This window comes from Leuresthes tenuis, unplaced genomic scaffold, assembly GCF_036924035.1.
Source record: "Leuresthes tenuis unplaced genomic scaffold, fLeuTen1.0.hap1 SCAF_21, whole genome shotgun sequence".
Classification (NCBI taxonomy): domain Eukaryota; kingdom Metazoa; phylum Chordata; class Actinopteri; order Atheriniformes; family Atherinopsidae; genus Leuresthes; species Leuresthes tenuis.
In genome coordinates, this window is record NW_027325375.1 from 1420994 (window position 1) to 1446599 (window position 25606).

At 42.0% G+C, this 25606-nt stretch overlaps 1 protein-coding gene across 3 annotated transcripts in view; it reads right to left on the bottom strand.

Moving 5' to 3' along the window:
* LOC140280212 (transcription factor COE1-like) overlaps positions 1-25606 on the bottom strand; it is a 104734-nt gene that overhangs the window by 23163 nt on the left and 55965 nt on the right. For 2 of the 3 annotated variants that reach the window (XM_072375510.1, XM_072375509.1), the window contains exons 7-10: positions 8158-8239; positions 7150-7291; positions 6070-6203; positions 3371-3497 (exon numbers count right to left, since the gene is read on the bottom strand). In XM_072375510.1, the coding sequence (XP_072231611.1) occupies positions 3371-3497; positions 6070-6203; positions 7150-7291; positions 8158-8239 (485 nt within the window). The remainder of the gene's footprint in view (positions 1-3370; positions 3498-6069; positions 6204-7149; positions 7292-8157; positions 8240-25606) is intronic. The other variant, XM_072375511.1, reaches the window with a different exon arrangement.

Genomic DNA, 25606 nt, shown 5'->3' on the forward strand with positions numbered 1-25606 from the left:
TTTAACTGATGCCAACACTAATATAACACACTCTCACACACACATTACAAGGTGATTTAGAGCGGGTTTAAAGTCTTAGGCCTAAAGTCTCATCCAAACCGTCTCTTTATTAATGGGACATTCATTTAAAACTGTGCTATCGGAGACAAAAAGATCAGGTTCCCCACACCAGAGACAGAAGGAGTATTAGAGCAGCAGTTGTTGCTGATTGGAACTGATTACACTTCAGCTCCAAAAGGCATCGGTGGTACCGGCACGACACCAGAACCCACAAAACACGGCTTTTAATGACGACTGCTTGCTTTTACAAGCTGGGACCAATGAAGAACGAGCAAATAAATGAGCTTCACAGTAATACAGAGTCAATTATACTTCTTTAAAAAGCATAAAAGTATCCGTGAAACGCTGTAAAGGCGCGGTCTCAGCTGAGGGAAGACACCAAGGCTCGAACCTGTTTCATCTCAGCAAATTCTGCCTCCCTGCTGGCCCTGAAACCATCTCAGCATGAATCCCTCCGGCTCTGCTTTACCTCCTGCCTCCCTGTCTTCTGCTTCATCTCCTTCCTCCTCCTCCTTAACTACACCTTCTGCCACTTTCACCCATCCATCCGCTCTTCCATCACTCCTCCTCCAGCCTTGTTCTTCCCCTCAGAGGCCAGAGTTGCCATCGGATCAATACTCATTGAAGTTTCATGAGGACAGGCTATCCACTCCTGTTTCACAATAAAATGTGCACAGAGGAAGGAGACGGAAGAAAAGAAGAGGGGGATGTGGCGAGAAAGCATGAAAGCATGAAAGCAGCACATCCAGGAATTGTTGTGAGCATTTATTGCACAATAATGTTCGGCCGCCATCTTTAGGGAGTGAAGAAATAAACGTGCAAATGAGGCAAAAAAAGGGAGAAAGGAAGCAAAGGCTGAAGCTGGGTGGGTGAAAGGACAGAGAAGGCTGATGGAAAAGCAGAAGAACAAGTACAAGGAGGAGGAGAAGAGGAGGTGTGCTGGTATCGATTCTCTGGCCAGCCAGCGGTTCAATACCACTGAATTATTGCTTCATTCTTCCCTTATGAGATGAGATCTCTTTCTGTGGAGCTCGTCTCCTCGGTGACTCTCAGTGTGGGATCCACCTGTGAGCGGCTCGCTTCTTTAAAATATGCTTTTAAAAGTCCAGCTCTCTTTATTTCGCTCTTTTTTTTTCCTGCTAACTTCAAACTCGTATCATCTCCATTTGCATCTGCACAGCTAAAGATAAAATAACTACTTCTTCAAGGCTTTTTCTGATAGATTTTCCTCATGTTGACAGATCAACGACAACTATGAGCATTTATCGATTGTCACTTTGTACCGTTGTGTGTTTATAGCAGTGTGTGATGTTGAGAATGTTAATTCTTCCCATCAGGCAGATGAAGCAGCCTTACGGTGTATGTGGTGCACCATCTGTTTACCAGACTCCTCACCATCTTTCCCTCATATTACTCAGATTTACAATTACTTTCAACTCCTGCCCCTGTTTGAAAGCCTGTGTGGTAAGTTGTGTAAGACACGACCCCGTGTGAGAGTGGCTTTGTGTGTGTTTACGTGCTCGTGTGCATGTTTAATAGCTCAGCCCTCACACCCAGAGGCAACCACAGCGAAAGCATTGAAAAACCGCACCAGCCAATCAGCTTTCACCACCGGGACCTTTCAGCGCTGACTTCCAGAAACAAGTCAACCTTGAGGTGGGGTCAGGGAACCGCGGCAACGGCTCACGTTTCCTGGGTCACATGTTGAAGCCATCAGCCAATCGCCAGGTCACCGGAGGTCGACCCCGCCCAATCGGAGAAGCAGTTAGACGCCAGACGGACCAATTAGCAGCCGGCGCGCCTCGGGGTCAAGCCCAAGATGTTTTGACTGAAGTAGGCAGGCAAACAGGCTGAATATGTTTGTCTGCACAAGGAAACCAACTCAAAGACAACACGAGCCACTGCACAATCAGAAAAATCATCTGTGGAAAATAACGCTCTGGATTTGTTCTCCTCAGCCAAGCTTGCAGCGCGCTTGATTGCGGGCGGCATCTGGCAGCCAACCTTTGGAGCTCCTCCGATGCTTTCGTTCCATCAGCGGTTGGAAAGTCGTTGTTTGCAAATCACAAGTCTCAAGATATCAGGTTTAAATGAAAGATTAGTGTTATTACAGAAAGAAAAAACACTTATTACTGCAATATCTGTAGAATTAGGGGAATAATAATAAGAATAACAATAAGGCTACCAGTTAATTGTATTTTTGTCCAATTTTTTGTCAAATAAAAGCTTAGAAAAGTGTATAAAATACGCCATCAACATCATTCAATATATCCGAGTTCAGATGTGGAGCATTGAATGGGTTTCTGTTGTGGATCTGGGGATAATTTGCTTCAGGAGGCGACTTTGTGGAACTAAATAGACATTTTTGGCTTGGTGCAAAGTATCAAGTACTTAAAATCCAAGTAAAGTCAGAGCTGAACGTCGATTTTCCAACATCGAATGCATTCCTATAGGAGGAACTAGCTTCATGTTAGACAGCTTTGCCTGTTTAACATGTTTCCTAATAACAACCTTTTCTTCAATCCTTTTTAAATAATCCAGGAGTTGTGTTAAAGCAAAACTAGCGCTAAACGTAGCCAAAGTCCTCTCAACGACCAGCTAAAGCCTCAAGTCTGCAGCTGTGGGCTTTGGTGCTTATTCCATCAGCAGTTTGTGTGAAAAACAGTCAATTTGCGGCTAAGCTAACGTGCTCTGCAGCCTGGACGAATGCAGTTGTCAGCGCTGGGTTTGAAACTGACAGTTTATTCACGGTAAGCTTCTTCATCTTCATTGATCCGGTTTAAATCAGGTTCATTACCGGCGTCGCGAAACGTCCCCAGTGTTTAAACAGCAGCTGCCCCTCCGCTAATGATGTCATCATTACGCTGTGATGGAGCCGTGTTGAGCGGCAGATCAATACGAGACATCACATCACCTCCATCTACTTCCACATACTGTATCTGTGACACACCAGCTTCCTCCTTTCCCTCCTCTGCTCGCTTTAGCTGGAAATCGCTTCAGTTCAGAAGTCGTGTGTGTGTGTGTGTGTTAGTAAACTGGGTGTTCTGGATGATTTCACTAATAGTTTCAGTATGGAGGGCTATAAAGAGCAGACTGTTTAATTGTAGCTGGTTTTAACGAGCCTCTGATTATGGCAGCATTCTAACGAGTGTGGGTCGTTAATGTTGACTAATCTGCAGTCATTAGTTCAACACTGTCTGGCCTGAAAGTGAACTGCAACTCACACACAGACAAACACACACTTTCACAGATTACAAGATGAAAAATCAGGTCAAATATGTGCCTGCAGCCCCGTGTGTGTGAGACAAACCTGTATATATGAATCTTCCTGGTGTGCCTTTGCAGAACTGTTTGGATTTGTAAGATAGGGTGACCTCCACGACCCCAGGGATGTGTCTGGGAGGCGTCTGAACCCGGATGGCGTGGGGTGTAATCAGCTAAGGTGGACAATGAAAAGGACATCAAGAGTCAGTGCACAAACAAAACCCCGCAGGACAAAAATAACGTTATTTTTTACTCTTTACAGTGTGTTATCTCATGTTTAAGGTAACTTTCCTGCTGGAGTCCATCTGCAAAGTTTACTACAACAAAAAACCTGAAGGATGGCTGTTTATATTTGGATTTAATGCACACAGCTTCCTTTATTTCAGGTCATTATAATCTGAAAATGAGTTAAATACATCTGGCCGAGCGCCGCTGATAAGCATCTCAACAAACTATTGCACAAAACAGAGCAGCCAGATGAGTCAAAAGAGACCTTTTCCACCCTCAAAGAGCACAAAGTCTTATTTAGAGTGAAGCATTTGTGAGAATATATTTGTTTCTAATATGAGTTTGTGAAGTGGTACTCGTATAATATCTGGTCCACTATACAGCATCATCATTTTTGGGCTCTTCAGCCTGGATATATGTATATATATAATCTAAATGGACATTTAATATCATTATCATTTAGCCATATTGATTGTATCTCAGTGTTTATGTGTTCAGAAGCTTGATTTCTATTTTTACGCAGAAGTTTACACTTTAGCCTTTGCTGCTCTCAGTTCCATGACCAACATTGTGGTGTCCATCCCACCGTGTTGGCTTCATTTAGGTGCCTAAAGCAGGTATCCTTGGCCTGATGCTGCAGTGTTATTTGTGTCATCATCCTGTCCTCACACCACCCAGCGGGTGGAGGCAGATGGCCGCCCTTCCTGAGTCTGGTTCTGAGGTCTCGTCCTGTTCAGAGGGAGTTCCCCACTCCATTGTCACCCACCATCCCATGCAAACACAGGCCAAGGGACTGGATTAAAGTTTAGATGTAATGCAAAGTCTTTATGAACTGGAACTATGAGCTGAACTGGATTTGATGCTAACTGGGTGGGAAAGCTTGTGCTGCGCTTTATGAATAGACTGAAGTGACCTGAACAGGTGACTAAACTGTTAGTAACTGCCGTAGAACTATGATGAAAATGCTGCTGGAAATGATCAGAGATTGCACGTTATTATTGATTATTGCATCTGTGACGATGAGCGTATGACGCTGTCTTACCCGTTAGCATTAGCGTTAGCATTAGCATTAGCATTGCGAGCGGCCCAGATTATTGTTATATTGTGATATAAGCAGCTATGTTCACCACAAGCTCTTATTGAGGCTGTCAGAAAAATACAAATTCATGATATGTATGGATATGTTCAGCCTTTTGAATACTCTGAGACCACTTTTAATGAATAACTTCATTACTTATCATTCATTACTTCATGTTTCACATTCATTTACACATCCACTCTCATCACATTGTTCCTGGAGGTTTCACGTTCATCCATTATATTTACTGCAGGAATAAATATTCATATCTGTTGCATAACTTTTTGACTTTGTGTATTTAACACCCGAGACCCTTTGTGTCCTCACAACATTTCAGTCTGTGGACACAGCACATCTGCAGTGGTTTGCACTGCAGTTACATTTCTGGGGTACACTTCAACTTTAACACCTTATTCCAGGCATCTCTCATGGGTGTTTCAGCCGGGTGGAGGTCTGTGACCGCTTCATATGATCAGTTTCATCAAAGAACGCTGACTGGGTTTTATTTTCATCCTGTAAGATCACAGGTCAAAGATGAGCTCTCGGAAAACCTCCAAGTGGACACAAGTCAGCAAAAACCTAGAGGTTTTTCCTTTAATTCATCCCACTTCTGTGTATTAATTAAAGTCCTGTAAATATCGTGGTCATGACTGATAGTTTACCCTGATTTCCAGCCTGTTACTTGACTTAAATAATTGTCTCTATTGGGAAAAATCTGCTGGCAGGATGGAGAGATGGAGAAAAATAGAACCTGGCAAATGTGCAATCACTTTCCACTGACAGGCTTTTTCAAGCTGTGTTTTCTTGCTACAGAATCAATAATCAGGTTGAGTGCAAATGAAACATTTGGCTGGCAAAAATCCATCCGAAGTCAGTCAGAGGAACGCCAAGAGAGCTGAGTCAGTTTGAACTGAACTGAACTGAGACTCTGTACACATGTTAGTGTGTGTAAGTGCAGCTCTCAACACTGTAAACAAACCCCTCAGCTCTTAACACACACCCATGCATGTATGCCAGGACGCACACACACACACACACACACACTGTTGTTGTTGGAAGGCAGCCACGGTCGCTCGGCACACACGGTGAGTGGAGTCAGAAGACAAATAAACATTCTGTAGAGGAGTGGGACTGCATGGGGAAAAGTATGAGCTCTGTGTGTGTGTGTGTGTGAGCATTTAGCCGATGGCTATCAAAACGTTCTGATTTGATCAGCATTCAGAGGGGAGGACGGTGAGGAAGGTAGAGAGGGGTGGCGGCTGCTTGTTGGTGGGACTCATTAGGGAGGTAAACATCATTTAGACAAACATTAGCGCACACACACATGAAAATGCACGGATCACACACAGTTAAGAGCCTGACCAGGAGGGAAAGTATGTTTTCATATTGAATTACATGCAACAGACCGAGAGCTACAGAAGGGCTGCTGGTGGACTGACCTCGCTCCAGACCAGCATGGTGCCGAAGATAACCTGGAGACCGTCGAAGAAGTTGTCCCCGATGATGATGACGGTAGCGCCCCCTGTGGTCCAGCCCTCGCTGGGACTGATGGCTTTAATGCAGGGAGCTGCTCCTAGACGAAAGCCGGGGGGGGGGGAGATTACGGCCAGGAGAGAAGAAGACAAGAGGGAAGCAATTATTAACACATTTTTGGCATTTCTCCTGCATCTGACAGGAAAAGCCGTCGAAAAGTCAGTTCATTTTCATTTCTATTTAAAAAGAAACAACTGGGTCTCAGAGCCGGGGAGGAAATCTGGCTCCGGGACCCTCATCTGCTGCATCTGTACTTTATAATTCTTCAAGCTACACCCTGGACCCTGGCTTTGCTCCAGATCACCACATCGCATCTCAGTCCAAAGACCGAGGAGCTGCTTCAGCAGCGTTTTTATTGTAAATTATTCTAAAGGATAAACACATGAAAACAGGTCTTTTGGGAAGCTTTCAGCCACTTTTTATTTGAAGAAAACGAATGGAATACATTACAGATGCGAAGCTTATGATTTACTTTAACATAACTGGATTCTTGCATTATTGTTTAGAAGCATCATTTGGAGGGTGTTCACCTCAAAGCTCGACTGGTACCAGATTAGGACGGATGTAAGAGTGATTAAAAAGAGACAAAAACACACACAGACGGTTTGGCGTGCATCACATCGCTTTAAATTGAATGGATACAGTCATCTTATGTCACTTCTACGCTGAGCAGTGAAAGTCTAAGCTCATGTGAGCCGATCCTGTGTGATAACAACAAAAGGCTGTCTGTCAGAAAGCAGCTCTCACTGTAATGTAAGTGTGCGATTATCAGCATTCAGCTGAATTACAACATCCCTCAGTCTGGGTTTGTTTATGAGAAAAAGCATAATGATATTAGTCCACACACACACACACACACACAGTGCATTGTGGGTCGGATTAGCCAGATGGAGGGGCAGGAATCACCTGATAGGATTAAACCATCAACCATCTGGTGGCCATGCTGCTCATGCACGTTCATGCACACACACACACAGGCCTGTTACCGTGTTCTAGGTAAGATGGCGTTCCCTCCACAGGGTCAAGTCTGCGGGCCCGTCGGCCATGTTTGGAGTTGTTGTGGACGAACATGTTGTCCGAGACGGACAAGACGTGTCCCTCCACGCTCACCGTAGTGGAAACAACAACCTGGAGGGAAGCAGGGGACAAAACAAAGAGATGAAAGAGGAGGGATACAGGGGAGAAAAAGAAAAGTTACAACCCTGGGGCTCAGAGATCATCGCAAGGAGCTAAAACCATGAAAGTGTGAAAAGCTCTTTCAGTGTAACCAGTTATCACTGCTATTAATATCATCCTCAACACACTCTTAACTATACGGTAGGTGTGTGTGTGTGTGTGTGCGCTCCTCTGTTCAACAGTTCCTGATGGGTCCGGCCCTTAATTATCTCCCAGGGAAACAGAGCTGTCTTTTTCTGGTTCCACTACAATAGAGCTGCACAATTAGAGTCACATCCATGGTCACACTCTCACAGCCGTATGACTCTGTCTGCCCTGCCTCTCTCACACACACTCACACACACACACTCACACACACACTCACACACACTCACACACACACACACACGTTTCATGGTAATAAATCTATCAGTATCTTCTGGGTGTCCCGTATCTCCGCTCAGGCTCAAGTGGTGTCTTCCTGATTGTGTTGCAGCCATGAAGATAAGGAAATAATAATGACTGCACAGCCTTAAATCTTCCTCCCCACCCGTCCCCTCCTTTTTCCTCTTTCTTTCCCCACCTCAGCCTGTCTTCTTCTACTTCTTCTGCACATCTACATCCTGACAAGTCGAGGTCGGGCGCTGATGGCTTATTTACTTCCACTGAAACCCACTCATGCACATTTCTGTGTGTGCAACCATAAACTGATGCGTGTTATGTCTACAGAAAACAAAGGGATGGTGAGACAAAGACAGCGAGACGTAGAGTCAGAAGAAGAGGGCAGGAAAAAGAAGAATGAATGGGAAAGAGAATAAAAGGCTAGAAGAAGTTGGTACCTGGAACCTCCTCATGTCTCGGGGGTTTCCTGCATTCTTCAAACAGTTCTGGTTGCACTTGAGGAAAAACTTGAGGAAAAATCTGAAGAGACAAAGAAGAGATGACCAGAACTGGTGAGAATAGTTAGATAACATAACAATAAAGACTGCCTCCCTGCAGAATGTGAGCTCCCCAAATCCCACCAGTTAGCAATGTGCTAACGGTAGTAGCATTTATAGTGTTTCAGAAGCCGTTTTCAACATGGATGAAGCTGCTTTGACACATTTTGAGGTCTTTGTTGCACAGATGATTCCTCAACATTAACCCTGCTGTGAAGTCATAAAAGAGGGTAACTATGTTGACATTCTGCGTTTAAAACAGGACCATATGTCATGAGTCTATGTTCCTGAGTAAATCAGACGTGCAGATGGTCACGAATGGCAAACAAACACATGCAGGTTGTGTTTTGGTGTGAGCCAGCTGGCCAAGCTGGCAGAAGCAACAGGCCACTTTCAGACGGAAACACCAGCACGTGCACACATGTTCATATCTGTGTTTGCTGCAGGTCACACTCAGCAGAAAAATCACATCTACCAGGAGAGATTTAGCTTCTTCTGAAAACAGCTTCTGAAAACAGTGAAAACGTGACACAACGATACTTTTTAAATCACCCGAACAACTGCTCTGAAGTTCACTGGGTTGCGTTTCGATAATTGTCCCAGAAAAAGTTAACTTTATTAGGATCAAGGTGTCTGTCGCAGCATTAATTGAATATTATAAGCTTCATTATATTAGCATGATTGCTGTTTAATTGGGGATTGGGTAAGATTTTCCCAACTTTCCCAGCTCTGTATCATCTTTACTCTCTGGTGGCTGAGCCTTGGGGCTCTGCTGCTCCACAAGTGACAGCCTCTGTGTCGGACCACCAGAACAAAGCAGAGGTGTGCATGTGCTTGTGCATGTGTGTGCGAGCGCAAACATGCGCTTTGCATGTGCATGTGTGACGGTGCAGCACCGCTCAGTGGCAGGTCTGAGTGTAAAACTCTGCATTAACGAGCTCAGGCTTCGTTAGAACACCAGCGCATGGATTCCGCATGCCTAATTATCCTGACCTTTCACCCCCGGGTGACAGCCTATCACAACGGAGGACAGCCACGGTGACCTCTGCTGACCTCTCACTGTCTAGTCCTCCTCACAACACTAGCATAGCGTTAACATAACCACCTCGGCTGACCCCCCCCCCCTTTCTTTGTAGATCTGTGTGTAGAAGAAGAAGCGAAGGAGGCTCATCTCCCTGATATAAGACCAGAGCAGCTGTAGAAAAAGGGTTCACATATATTAGCAACAGTAAAATGAATATTAATTAATAAAAAAAAGAGGTTTAATCCAAAATAATTGATCTCTGTGGTGCTGTAGGTAAAACTTGGGGTATAGTATAAAGTATAATGTTGTGTATTGTGCTTCTTACGTGTGCTGGAGGAAATGAAAAGTCTGAAATATGAAAAGTAATGAGATCTAACAATCAATTACCCAACATATGTCAGTGTTTCCGGTCAGCTGACTGGGAAATCTGACGGGACAACCTGGAAACCCACGATTCAGGGCTTTCAGCGTATCCAGGGTGGCGAGTAAAGAACTCGGTAAAGCAAAATTTTAGAAGAAAATTGCTTTGTATTGTGAAAGAACAAAAAAAATCATGGAAAATGTTGCAAATTGCAAGTAATTCCCGAGGACGAACTGATTGCATCACAATGTAAATGTCTGTGATATGTTGTGCTGATGGATTTAAGACATTTAGGACATTTTCTGATGCTGCAGAGCTTTGATGGACAGCTTTAGCCTGAGGGCAGACATTCAAACAGCTGATGAGCTGGGAGCTTTTTGAACAATGAAAGCAGGATATTTTCTGAGTACCCATGAAAATGACCTGGAAGATCTCCTTGGATGAATTTTTCAGCTATTCTGTCTTTTTAGTGTTGAGCATACTCAGCATACCAACCAGTCTGTCACTCAGTGCGGTTAAAAGAGCGCCATCGGATCGGATTAATGGGTAAATTACAATAAGACTGAGTTATTCAGCTCATGTAACAAGTTTAATCCGACAAGAAATAGAATCGGATCGGGTTACTCACGATTGAATTAAGACTGAACGTGTAGGCGACGGTGGATGGGATCGAGCGTTCTGCGCATGCTCCGGATTTTTTCCCGCGATCGTCACCCGGAAGTGGAAGGAGACGATATTCCTGTTGTTGTCGTCAGAAAGAAAGAAACAACGTGATGGAGAATGCGCCGTTGGGCATCGTCTGTGCCATAACCAGCTCATCACAGATGGAGAGGGACGCAGCTTCATCTCGCTCTGCGTTCGCCATCTTTCTGAATGCCCGAGTTTGTTGTTGTTGTGGAGATGACGTCAACCGGAAGTGGCTCTATTAGCGATAGCTGAAATGGGGACAGCGCCATCTATCGTACCGGGGTATGACATGCTTTGTGCCAGTGATTCCATTCATTCACCGCCATATATCCAAGGATAATTACCCTCAGATAAGGAGCAGAACCCAACTGTAGCAGTAATCCAGTTAATGTCAGATTAAGGCGTCTACATGAGCCGAATAATTCTGTTTTATTGTAATTTAGGCATTAATCCGATCCGATGGCGCTCATGTAACCAGACACTTCGTGGTTATTTGCATTAGAGCCACTGGCCTGTATCAGAGGGGGCAGGTTGTTGCAGTCTGTTTGGTAATTGAAACAATAGGTGATGGCAGCATTTTGCTTTGCCTTGCCTTACACAAGGAGTTTGGCCTTTAATCTGAGGCTTCTTTGGCCTTTTTGTTACATTTCTTGTATCCATAAATAAGATCCAGTCAGAGAAATAAAAGCAGTCCTGAAGCTGTTCAGAGGCTTCACACTTATTGATTTCAAACTGGTTTGACTGTGCTGATAATGGGTCTGTGGGCTACGGTTAAGAACAGCGATATATGGTCAGACTGGCCCAGAAATGGAGGAGGAGGTGCTTCCTATGAGTGTGCTGGTGGAACTGGACACATCTCAGGGTTGATACAGAAATGATCAAATCATTAAACTGCACTTACACCAGCCGTGATTTACAGTTTCACTGTAAATGTCCTCTGCATACACATTACTTGTGGCTCGGTTTTTAGTGCCACAGTCACATCTCCCATCAGTTTATCAAATATTAAAACAATTTAAAGGCGTTTTATTCACGCCAACAAGAGTCCTTTGGTGTCAAAGAAACATAGACAGTAGAATACTGAAGCATAGTAAAATAACTACAATAACATTTCCATGAAGCAAATCATTAAAAGTGTAATAACGCACTTAAAGTGTGTTAATAAACTGCACAATGCTGTGCTTTATTTTACAGTAAGCTAAGAGTTGTTAGTTTTAATTCAATTTCACTGTTCTTGGCAGGAAGCTTCCTCTTTTCCTGGGACGTTCATTTCCAGCTAATTTCCACTACTTGATACATTCCTCCACAAAGCAATGAGTGTTTTGTCTTCATGTTAATACTCTGATATATATTATATGTCCATTTATCATGGATGACACCAAATAATCTTTCATATCTCAGTCTGCCACTTAACTCCATCTACTTCCTGTTTTCTCTCACTGATATCACTGTAATTCACCTTCATTGTCCTCTTTCCCCATTCACTTGACCCCATCTGGCCTAATCAACTCAAAAAGGCAGCAGCACACACACACACACACACACACACACACACACACACACACACACACACACATGAATTGATTAGCCGGTCCAGTCACTGGTCGTTAAGAGGCCTCCAATTAAACAGGGCAATTATAAGAGTGTGAACGATCGTGGGGGGTGTGTCTCACTCTATCCTCTAACTCACTCCCCCGCCCTGAGGCCCAATCATGTTCAAGTGATAAAGCATTGTTGACCTTTGCTATATTGTGAGTAACACACCCGACTCCAGTCCTGCTGGACGGATCTGGGGAGCAGACTCGAGGAATCCAGGAAAGATCAGTGCTGAACTTGTCTTTTTGCCTTTATTTAGCAGTGAAAGTGCTGATTTGTCACGTGACTTTAGGTTTTTCATGTTTCTGGTCAGGATTTAGTTCTTGCCATGTTTTCCTCGGTCACTCTTGCACATCTTTAGGTTCATCCACGCCACCTGTCTTTGTTCACAGCTGCACTCCAGCACCAATCAGCTCCCCACACTATTTAGTTTCCCTCAGTTCTTTGCCAGATCCTCACCTTCATGTTGCCAGGTTGGTCGCTAACCGTTCTTGCTCACAGTCACGTGTCCATAGTGTTTCATAATAATCTTAATAAATCAAGGTTTTCTTTCTAAATATCTGCATCCCTGCATCTTTTCCAAGCCACACCACAGCTTCACCTGCTGTGGCAGGATTACATAAAAAAGGATTCCTTCTCAGAACTGAGTGTGCGCCACTCAGGAAAATATAAACCGCTATTATAGGGTTCAGTGCAGGTCTGTGAGGGGATGTTTTTCTGGAACCGAACAGCACGCCTGTCAAAACAAGGCAACATACGGTACGAGGTGATAAATCTGAATCCTAAAGACTCTGAAACATTCAAAGGGTTTATTTAAATCATTCACTTACAGGCTCTGATACCTGTTTAGATCTAATCACTGTGATGCAGAATGTAGCACAAAGAGTACTTAAACAGCATTTATAAGTAAGTATGTGAACAAAGCAGAAGAAAGCACCATGTTCACTGCAGCCACACGGCCTCTGCAGCAGCAGGTCAGTCTGCTGCATCCAGAAATGTAACCTGAGACTGTATCCCTTCAGGAGGACCCATGTATCAACGCTCTCTGGCTACGAGCTCAGCTCAGATGGACAGAGAGCCAGAGAACACCTTTTCTGCGGTCAGATGAGTCCACGTTTCAGCCGATTTGGGGAAAATAAAATGAAAATAAAGAGCGACTGCCGTCTGGGTCTAAATGCCAAAGATGAGGAAAAACATCCAGCCCAGACTGTTATGAGCAAACGGAGCAAATGCCAGCATCAGCGTGCACAAAACGGGTGACCTCCATATGTATGAAGGTACCACGGATGCAGAGGCACATAAGTTTTTATTGCAGCAGGACGTTCTGCATGATTTACAGCAGCGTGGCTTCATAGACAAAGAATGTGAGCTTCAGCCATGCTGCCTGCAGCCGGTCTCCTACTGAAAATGTGACCATGGACGGCCGAGCTCAGCAAGAATCGACACATATTCCTCCTCCAAAACCTCCAAAAAAGTCAAATCCTCGGTTCCTAAACAATTAAAAGACCCCAGTAAAAGAATATGATACAACACAAAGTGGCATTGATTTTAAAATGGTGAACGTGCTTAAAATGGACTCTCAGTGGACCTTGTGTTTGGTAAAAAAATATCAAGCTAATTAACACATTTAGGATAAGTGTTTATTGTATTTTAGAAGATTTTCCAGCCTCTAGATTTGGGGTTTGTATCTACAAGTACCGGAGCCTCTAAAACAGCCCCAATACGTGTTCAGCAACGTCAAAACACGCCTTTTAAGGAACTAAAGGTTTTTCAATGTGCTGTTTATCTTTGTTGAACCTGCAGCTGACAGGAGCAAAAGACTGCAATCCTTTAAGTGGTGGTAGGGCTGATTAAAGCATAAAGCAACTCCTCAGCAACATAAAACTCAAGACAACTGCTCTGCAAATGGAGTCAACTGAGACAAGGAAGGAGCAGCGATGTGCAGAGGTGACAAAGCAGAGTCAAAATGCCTGACAAACTCGCCTTTAAGTAAAACAGTGAGCGACTCAAGCAATCACAAAGCCCAGTGCGCCTCAGGCATGATGATCCTGCAGTAAACCACAGTCTTTTTAGAGCTGGTAGCCGTTGTATTAGCTGCAGCCAGTTAGTCATAATAATGTAATCACCTGTCTTCCCGGTGCAGAGTCTGTTAGCCATAAAAATGTAGCAAACAACAGTTGGATGCTGTTTTTTCATCTTGTTAGCCTTGGTGTATTGGTGAACAGCACAGCTACATCCATTATTCAGGAGGCTGAGATGGCAATTATGGCTCAGAGCACAACTGACATTAATATTTAATATATAAGGCCAACACAGACCTGCGAGAGAGACAGGAAGTGACAGAGAGGGTGTTGGCATGTAGAGGGAGAGGAGGGCAGCACAGCGAGTGTGTGAAGAAGAATCTGGATTATTATGGGAGTTTGTTTCAGCCACTCTGCTGTCGTTTAAACTGTTACAATGCCAACAGGGCAGGGGTGACATCCGGGGGAATTCCAGCTCTCTGTGTGTGTCTAACACTGAATGTGCATGTCCGTTTTATTCCCTGAAGACTCGCTATTTTACTCAGCCAAGAATAACGATGCTGCCTTGGAAGAGAAAAATAAAAATCTAAAGAACACACACACATGCACGCACACATGCACTCTGGTGAGTTGTTGTTGACAGGTGGAGAAGCTGCAGAGAGTCGGTTTGTGCAGACAAACTGAACAACAGATCAGTGCTTTTGCTGCTCCAGCCTCCTCTGTCTCTGCTCTGCTTTCATTAAATGTCTTGTTTCACCTGCCAACACTTTCTGACACATTCCCCGTCTTTCTGTGCACGTGCGCGTGCATGTGTGTGTGAAACAACTTGCTGATATATCTGTGCTTATCAGTGAGAGTAATTGATCATTTTGCATCTATATCTGAATCTGTAAAACCTGAATTAAGCTAAGCTTCGATAGCTGCAGCCACACTTTTGATATTCACTTTACTTTCTAACTATTGCGTGTCTGAATGACCACACAGAACTTAAATATATACCGGTTATTGACACAGAACTTAAATATATACCGGTTATTGACACAGAACGTAAATATATACCGGTTATTGACACAGAACGTAAATATATACCGGTTATTGACACAGAACTTAAATATATACCGGTTATTGACACAGAACGTAAATATATACCGGTTATTGACACAGAACTTAAATATATACCGGTTATTGACACAGAACTTAAATATATACCGGTTATTGACACAGAACTTCAATATATACCGGTTATTGACACAGAACTTAAATATATACCGGTTATTGACACAGAACGTAAATATATACCGGTTATTGACACAGAACTTAAATATATACCGGTTATTGACACAGAACTTAAATATATACCGGTTATTGACACAGAACTTAAATATATACCGGTTATTGACACAGAACTTAAATATATACCGGTTATTGACACAGAACTTAAATATATACCGGTTATTGACACAGAACGTAAATATATACCGGTTATTGACACAGAACGTAAATATATACCGGTTATTGACACAGAACGTAAATATATACCGGTTATTGACACAGAACTTAAATATATACCGGTTATTGACACAGAACGTAAATATATACCGGTTATTGACCCAGAACTTAAATATATACCGGTTATTGACACAGAACTTAAATATATACCGGTTATTGACACAGAACTTAAATATATACCGGTTATTGACACAGAACTTCAATATATACCGGTTATTGACACAGAACTTAAATATATACCGGTTATTGACACAGAACTTAAATATATACCGGTTATTGACACAGAACGTAAATATATACCGGTTATTGACACAGAACTTAAATATATACCGGTTATTGTCACAGAACTTAAATATATACCGGTTATTGACACAGAACTTAAATATATACCGGTTATTGACACAGAACGTAAATATATACCGGTTATTGACACAGAACTTAAATATATACCGGTTATTGACACAGAACTTAAATATATACCGGTTATTGACACAGAACTTAAATATATACCGGTTATTGACACAGAACGTAAATATATACCGGCTATTGACACAGAACTTAAATATATACCGGTTATTGACACAGAACTTAAATATATACCGGTTATTGACACAGAACTTAAATATATACCGGTTATTGACACAGAACTTAAATATATACCGGTTATTGACACAGAACTTAAATATATACCGGTTATTGACACAGAACTTCAATATATACCGGTTATTAACACAGAACTTAAATATATACCGGTTATTGACACAGAACTGAAATATATACCGGTTATTGACACAGAACTTCAATATATACCGGTTATTGACACAGAACGTAAATATATACCGATTATTGACACAGAACTTAAATATATACCGGTTATTGACACAGAACTTAAATATATACCGGTTATTGACACAGAACTTAAATATATATCGATTATTGACACAGAACTTAAATATATACCGGTTATTGTCACAGAACTTAAATATATACCGGTTATTGACACAGAACTTAAATATATACCGGTTATTGACACAGAACTTAAATATATACCGGTTATTGACACAGAACGTAAATATATACCGGTTATTGACACAGAACTTAAATATATACCGGTTATTGACACAGAACGTAAATATATACCGGTTATTGACACAGAACTTAAATATATACCGGATATTGACACAGAACTTAAATATATACCGGTTATTGACACAGAACTTCAATATATACCGGTTATTGACACAGAACTTAAATATATACCGGTTATTGACACAGAACTTAAATATATACCGGTTATTGACACAGAACTTAAATATATACCGGTTATTGACACAGAACTTCAATATATACCGGTTATTGACACAGAACTTCAATATATACCGGTTATTGACACAGAACGTAAATATATACCGGTTATTGATACAGAACTTCAATATATACCGGTTATTGACACAGAACTTCAATATATACCGGTTATTGACACAGAACTTCAATATATACCGGTTATTGACACAGAACTTAAATATATACCGGTTATTGACACAGAACTTAAATATATACCGGTTATTGACACAGAACTTAAATATATACCGGTTATTGACACAGAACGTAAATATATACCGGTTATTGACACAGAACTTCAATATATACCGGTTATTGACACAGAACTTAAATATATACCGGTTATTGACACAGAACTTCAATATATACCGGTTATTGACTCAGAACTTCAATATATACCGGTTATTGACACAGAACTTAAATATATACCGGTTATTGACACAGAACTTAAATATATACCGGTTATTGACACAGAACTTAAATATATACCGGTTATTGACACAGAACTTAAATATATACCGGTTATTGACACAGAACTTAAATATATACCGGTTATTAACACAGAACTTAAATATATACCGGTTATTGACACAGAACTTCAATATATACCGGTTATTGACACAGAACTTAAATATATACCGGTTATTGACACAGAACTTAAATATATACCGGTTATTGACACAGAACTTAAATATATACCGGTTATTGTCACAGAACTTAAATATATACCGGTTATTGACACAGAACTTAAATATATACCGGTTATTGACACAGAACGTAAATATATACCGGTTATTGACACAGAACTTAAATATATACCGGTTATTGACACAGAACTTAAATATATACCGGTTATTGACACAGAACTTCAATATATACCGGTTATTGACACAGAACTTAAATATATACCGGTTATTGTCACAGAACTTAAATATATACCGGTTATTGACACAGAACTTAAATATATACCGGTTATTGACACAGAACTTAAATATATACCGGTTATTGACACAGAACTTAAATATATACCGGTTATTGACACAGAACTTAAATATATACCGGTTATTGACACAGAACTTAAATATATACCGGTTATTGACACAGAACGTAAATATATACCGGTTATTGACACAGAACGTAAATATATACCGGTTATTGACACAGAACGTAAATATATACCGGTTATTGACACAGAACTTAAATATATACCGGTTATTGACACAGAACTTAAATATATACCGGTTATTGACACAGAACTTAAATATATACCGGTTATTGACACAGAACTTAAATATATACCGGTTATTGACACAGAACTTCAATATATACCGGTTATTGACACAGAACTTAAATATATACCGGTTATTGACACAGAACTTAAATATATACCGGTTATTGACACAGAACTTAAATATATACCGGTTATTGACACAGAACTTCAATATATACCGGTTATTGACACAGAACTTAAATATATACCGGTTATTGACACAGAACTTCAATATATACCGGTTATTGACACAGAACTTAAATATATACCGGTTATTGACACAGAACTTAAATATATACCGGTTATTGACAACATTAAGCAGGCATTTCTGACCCTTTTGTGTCCCTATCAAGACATTAAGCAATCTTTAATGAAACTCACTTAAAAATAGATGCATTAAACCATTAAATATAGTAAATACTTTCTCTATTGTACTTTACCAACATCACAATACTGGAGAAAAGCTATTTGTTGCATGAATATAACGTAGAATGAGCTACATCGTGCCCATCTGTCATTTCAAATAGCTAATATAGGCATTTTGTGAAGTGCAAGTTTCCCTCTCCGTGTGTTGATGCGTTGGAGATCAACTTCCTGTTTCCTGTTTACACTCAGAGTTTGTTATTGTTTAATGCGATGACATCAGATAGCTTTGCTGGGCCTTGTGTCGACTATCCAAGCACGCAGGAGGAAAAACAAGGTTATGAAATACTATTATGGCTGCAGCCATGATAATAATGTAATGATGTATTGTTTCCTGTGGGCCAGAGGCTTGTTTGTTCTTTCTTTGCTCTTTACGTGCCTTGTTCAAGAGCACTTTAGCAAAGGTAACGGTAGCTAATACAAGATTACAGTAATAATACAGAGGAAGTCTTTATGATCCATAAACCGCGTGTTTTATTGGTCAAGTACGTTAAACTGAATAATTTAACAGGTCAGAGGAGTGCTATATTAGGTTTTTCTTTTAAAGTATTGGGTATTTAACCGGTAATAACCAAGAAACAGCCCAACAGAAAGCTGATAATTCCAGTAAAAGCTCTCCACGTGTGGTTGTGAAACTTTACAGAACCCCAGTAAAACTTTGACGTATAATTCACAATAAAAGTCAGGATAGTATCATACTTTGCTGCAATGTACTCAGAGAAAACCCGAGTCAGCTGGCCGCCTGGGACCCATTTGAGTGTCTTTTTGTGTGGGTCTTCTCCAGGTGCACCAGTCTCCTCTCACAGTCCAAAGATATGCATAGTTAGGTTAGGATTCTTATTAGGCCTGTCCAGGTTGTACACAACAACCTGAACTACACCAGGAACGTGTAGCTTCATGCCACAACTGCAGTGTTTCAGAGGCATTTAGCTGTGTCTGGCTCTCAAAAAGAGTCCAGGTGCATATTTTCATTGACGAATCAACCGGTATGAAACCCTCCTGCTGGAGTCGCACGCATCAACCAGGGCAGGAAACCAGGGCTAAGAAACTGTGAGGAAAGCTGCTGCATATTTACAAAGAAAAGCTGCGAATGTTTGCCTCTCGATTTATCTGGTAGCTATCAAACAAAAGAGAGAAAATTAGAATGATTGGCTCTTTTTTAGCTTTTCACACAGCCATACGAGGACATTATCACCTCAGGATAAAGATGATGTAACAGGACCTGCTCTGAATTTGCTAGAAGAGGACTGATGTGCGCCTTATCTCTATATTTGACTTGCACCTGAACTTTCTCTGTGGGGTAACTTTAGAGGTGAAGATGTCCACATGCACTCCCTCAGTCTTAGATGAGCCAGCTGAAAGTAAGCATGAGAATAAGGGCAGAAAGAGACGAGAGACTAAGAATTCAACACAAGGAGAAACTGCCAGTAAAGGAAAAGCAGGGGGGGGGTGAGTAAGGAGGGAAATGCTGTGCAGAGGAAAGAAAAAAGGCAGTGGAGGGGAGGCGGGGGAGGGAAGGAGAGTAATGTGAGGGAACAAGACTTAAGAGAACTGAACAGAGCCGAGCGAAGCAGAGATATTTTACATAATGATGGTTGATATGCACAGAGGTAATTGATAGCTGAGCTGGAGCCCCCAAAAACACCCAGCGAGCTGTCAATCACTGCTCATCTCCCTGGAGATATGATAATGATGATGAGGGCTTAGCTTCATATTGCTATCATTACTATTAATGCTGTCATTGTTGTCGTCTGTGCATATTTAAATGACAGCGCAGACCAGAGTGGAGTCAGTCGGTTTGCATGAGGTCTGCGGGCAGAACCAGGGCTGAGGTACAGTGGAGAAGATACCCCGTCCTGTTCGTGGCAAAGCAGCTCTTTGGAGTGAGGAATCATGAGTAAATCCACATGTTTTGATGAGTAATCAGTCTTAAGTTGTAAAATCATGCTGCTAATCACAACCAGTTTGGTTTCCTGATCATTCCTATATTCATCCTGTCTACATCATGCTTTTTTTTAATGGAAGTTGCATGTTCTTCCTCTGAAAACATCAGTTTTCCAGCTTGCTCCCAAAGTCCAAACACAGGTGAGATTAATGGGGGAATCTAGGGTTGTAGGTGAGTCCAAGGCCTCTTGACCAGCTGAGGCTTGTGGCCCCGGACAGGATCAATGGTCTGAATCATTGTATTACCTTAAAATGAATGGTTAACAAGCATCACTGTAAGGCAGGTGGCATTCAGCTGGTTGACATCATCACATCAGACACCATTAAGGAAGATAAATGATCACACAGCAGTGCTGTATCAGTCAGTTTCAGTAATATTATGGGATCCTGAGATTTATCTTAAACATCATAAGCAGCATTCAAATGTGGCCGTATTAATATGCTGTAAAGTCACTGGTAACGACAGCAAAGTTACCTGAAAAATCAGCTCAAAACTAAAACACTCACGTTCATTCATTCATTCTTCTTAAAGTATTGGTGAAATAAAGACAGATAATGCCTTATTTAGAGGCTGCATCCTCTAAGCCCCGTTCACTCCGTTATATGGATCTCCAGTTATCTAAATATCTTCTGAAGGACGCCGACTTTCACCAAACTGTTCTCAGTGAGCAGATGTGAGGGACCGAGCTGGTTAGATTAAAAAAAGAAACGGGTTTTATTTACCCAAAGAACATAATATCAGGGCCCTTAAAAGAGGTCAAATGAACAAAACAAATTAAAGTTATAATAACTTCAAACCAACTGTTCAAATGATAAATAACTTAACAAAGAACCAAACTGAACAGGAAACAAAGGAGAACTTAAATACTGGCTGTTCAGACCAAGTTTGAACACATACTAACAAATAAAGAAACAGAACCTAACAGTTAATTTAATAATCACCCAAACAAAGAATTAACTAAATAACTAAATAAACAAATTACTTGTAAATCTAAAGGAATACATCTTAACATCTAAAGGACTTAAACTACACCGTAGAAAACAGATTTAACAAAGTTGAAAATACAATTAGATCTAAAGTGGTCCCAGTAGAGTGCCTGTGTAGAAATCCCTCCGTTAGCTCTCCTATAGCCGCAAGTAGCTACATAACAGCAGCTATGAGCTAACAGAGCTACGAGCTAACAGCAGCTATGAGCTAACAGAGCTATGAGCTAACAGAGCTATGAGCTAACAGCAGCTATGAGCTAACAGAGCTATGAGCTAACAGCAGCTATGAGCTAACAGCAGCTATGAGCTAACAGCAGCTATGAGCTAACAGAGCTATGAGCTAACAGCAGCTATGAGCTAACAGCAGCTATGAGCTAACAGAGCTATGAGCTAACAGAGCTATAGCACACGTTCATTCATTCATTCTTCTTAAAGTATTGGTGAAATAAAGACAGATAATGCCTTATTTAGAGGCTGCATCCTCTAAGCCCCGTTCACTCCGTTATATGGATCTCCAGTTATCTAAATATCTTCTGAAGGACGCCGACTTTCACCAAACTGTTCTTGGTGAGTAGATGAACGTATTTCATGCCAGAAATAAGGTCCAAGTTAAGTTGCCCTTTGACAAGCTTTATTATCTTTATTATATCTTTATTAAAAAGACATGTCTGCCCCATGTGTTTCTCTGTGGGTGCAGATGAATTTATTCTCCATACGAGTGTTTCTTTATAAGGTGAATATTTCATCATCTTGAGAGGAAATCGTTTAATTAAAACAGGAAAGAAGATTCAAACAAAAGATTATGCCTAAATGTATTGTTGTTGGAAGCATCCTGTGTGTTTGTTCAGCGCCGGTGGGTAAACTCCTCAGCCGCTGCTTCCCTCTTTGTGTATTACACGAGGGAACTGTGTGCACTTCATTCTGATATCTCATCTATTTAAAGGGATGATGTTTTATTTAGTCACAACATCTTGGCGGCATGAAATATTTAGAATAAAACTCACTACTTCCGCTGCTGTGGTTTGATCTGGACACCGACTGGCTGCCAGTTTAATATTAACGACTGAAAATCTATTCTGCTTCTCCCTGTTTGTATCTGATTACGGTTTAATGTTCCCATTGAAAGTTAAGCTGTTTTCACACGTGAAACACCGGGGTTTTCATGAGAAAGTTCCAACGATTTGACACCTTTTTAGCAGCTGCTGTTCACAGAAGGACATCACGGTGGGAGGCTTTCTTCTGAAGAAGTGGGTTCCAGGATGGAAATGTGAGCATGCAGGAGGCAACGCGTTATGGAGGAATTACACTGCAGAAATGTAGGTGTTTTCTGTATAATGTGCCCAGAATAGCAGAGGTGGCTGTTGGTGTCCTTTGAATCCTTCTCAAACCCCAGCTGGTCGAGGCGGATGGACACCCTTCCTGGTTCTGGTTCTGCCAGAGGTTTCTTCCTGGTTCTGGTTCTGCCAGAGGTTTCTTCCTGGTTCTGCCAGAGGTTTCTTCCTGGTTCTGGTTCTGCCAGAGGTTTCTTCCTGGTTCTGGTTCTGCCAGAGGTTTCTTCCTGAGTCTGGTTTTGCCAGAGGTTTCTTCCTGGTTCTGGTTCTGCCAGAGGTTTCTTCCTGAGTCTGGTTTTGCCAGAGGTTTCTTCCTGGTTCTGGTTCTGCCAGAGGTTTCTTCCTGGTTCTGGTTCTGCCAGAGGTTTCTTCCTGAGTCTGGTTTTGCCAGAGGTTTCTTCCTGGTTCTGGTTCTGCCAGAGGTTTCTTCCTGGTTCTGGTTCTGCCAGAGGTTTCTTCCTGAGTCTGGTTTTGCCAGAGGTTTCTTCCTGGTTCTGGTTCTGCCAGAGGTTTCTTCCTGGTTCTGGTTCTGCCAGAGGTTTCTTCCTGAGTCTGGTTTTGCCAGAGGTTTCTTCCTGGTTCTGGTTCTGCCAGAGGTTTCTTCCTGAGTCTGGTTCTGCCAGAGGTTTCTTCCTGGTTCTGCCAGAGGTTTCTTCCTGGTTCTGGTTCTGCCAGAGGTTTCTTCCTGGTTCTGGTTCTGCCAGAGGTTTCTTCCTGAGTCTGGTTTTGCCAGAGGTTTCTTCCTGGTTCTGGTTCTGCCAGAGGTTTCTTCCTGAGTCTGGTTTTGCCAGAGGTTTCTTCCTGGTTCTGGTTCTGCCAGAGGTTTCTTCCTGGTTCTGGTTCTGCCAGAGGTTTCTTCCTGAGTCTGGTTTTGCCAGAGGTTTCTTCCTGAGTCTGGTTCTGCCAGAGGTTTCTTCCTGGTTCTGGTTCTTCCAGAGGTTTCTTCCTGGTTCTGCCAGAGGTTTCTTCCTGGTTCTGGTTCTGCCAGAGGTTTCTTCCTGGTTCTGGTTCTGTCAGAGGTTTCTTCCTGAGTCTGGTTCTGTCAGAGGTTTCTTCCTGGTTCTGCCAGAGGTTTCTTCCTGGTTCTGGTTCTGCCAGAGGTTTCTTCCTGAGTCTGGTTCTGCCAGAGGTTTCTTCCTGGTTCTGCCAGAGGGTTCTTCCTGGTTCTGGTTCTGCCAGAGGTTTCTTCCTGGTTCTGGTTCTGCCAGAGGTTTCTTCCTGGTTCTGGTTCTGCCAGAGGTTTCTTCCTGGTTCTGCCAGAGGTTTCTTCCTGGTTCTGGTTCTGCCAGAGGTTTCTTCCTGGTTCTGGTTCTGCCAGAGGTTTCTTCCTGGTTCTGCCAGAGGTTTCTTCCTGGTTCTGGTTCTGCCAGAGGTTTCTTCCTGGTTCTGGTTCTGCCAGAGGTTTCTTCCTGAGTCTGGTTCTGCCAGAGGTTTCTTCCTGGTTCTGCCAGAGGTTTCCTCCTGGTTCTGGTTCTGCCAGAGGTTTCTTCCTGAGTCTGGTTTTGCCAGAGGTTTCTTCCTGGTTCTGGTTCTGCCAGAGGTTTCTTCCTGGTTCTGGTTCTGCCAGAGGTTTCTTCCTGGTTCTGGTTCTGCCAGAGGTTTCTTCCTGTTAAAGGGAGTCGTTCCTTTCCACAGTCCCTCAGGCTCAGGACGGGAGATTGGACTGAAGACAAGTTTCGGTCCAATCTGTTGGTTTCCTTAGCTCGGATATTATTTTTGAATTGGCTCCATATGAATTAATTGGATTATGATTACAATGAATTGAATTCCAATTGGCTTGAATTGGACTTTATTACTTAAGTGCCTTAATTGTTGTAATCTGGCGCTTTATAAATAAAGTTGAATTGAATTGTTGTGTTAATATGAATATTGTATCTGTGCATTTCTACACGTTTCAGGAGTCCAGTGAAATTGTCTTTAATGTCCGAGGATGCATTTAACATCAAAGTCTAAACCTTAGTGTTTCTGTGGAAACTCACTGCATTTGTCAAATTATCTGAAAGATTATTTCCAGGAAGGAAAGTGGAAGAAAATCTGAGGGAGATGTTTCGGGGCAGGTTGGGGCATTTAACTCCTGCAACGTTTGTCAAACAAATTAAATGCGGTGGAGGTTCCTCACCTGGTGAGCATGAGCAAAAACACACACACACACACACACACACACACACACACACACACACACACACACCGTGTGGCATGCATATGGCTCACCCAGTCCAAATAAGGAAAGATGCATACATTACCATAACTAATGTAGGAACCACTCCATTTAATATGCTAATTCACTGAAATATTACTGAGCGCCGTCTGTTGTGAATGAATAAATTTGAATTGCAATTAGAATAATCCTTTATAATTAATGAAAACTGTCAATTTTGGTTCAGAAGTAATTTGATTAACGGGTTGATGGGGCACCAATTAAGTGGAGGATGAGGAGGAGCGGAGAGGAGGATGAAGAGAAGAAAGATGACAAGCTCTTCAGATAATCAGTTCCTTTTCATGTGAAACGAGAGATTAAGCCAAAATGATGTAATGCTCCTTTAAAGAAACAAAGTGCGCAGCTGAGTACAAACTTCTCCTTCTTCTGAAGCAGGGCAGAGTAGATATGATCAGAAACAGCCCAAATGATGACTCCTTTTACACCTAATTCCGTGTTGCACCACAGGTCAGCTGGCTGTGGTTTTAGTTCAGCGTTTTCAGCAGCATATACAGTAATAATGTTGTTGGCTTTCTAATTCACAAGCACCTCCCATCGCTAATTAACCACATCCACGCTGCTGTTATTAGCTAATTACACGACTGGACACATGCCCGGCTAATTAAGGCTATTAAGGGTGTGTGCGCCTGTGTGTGAGC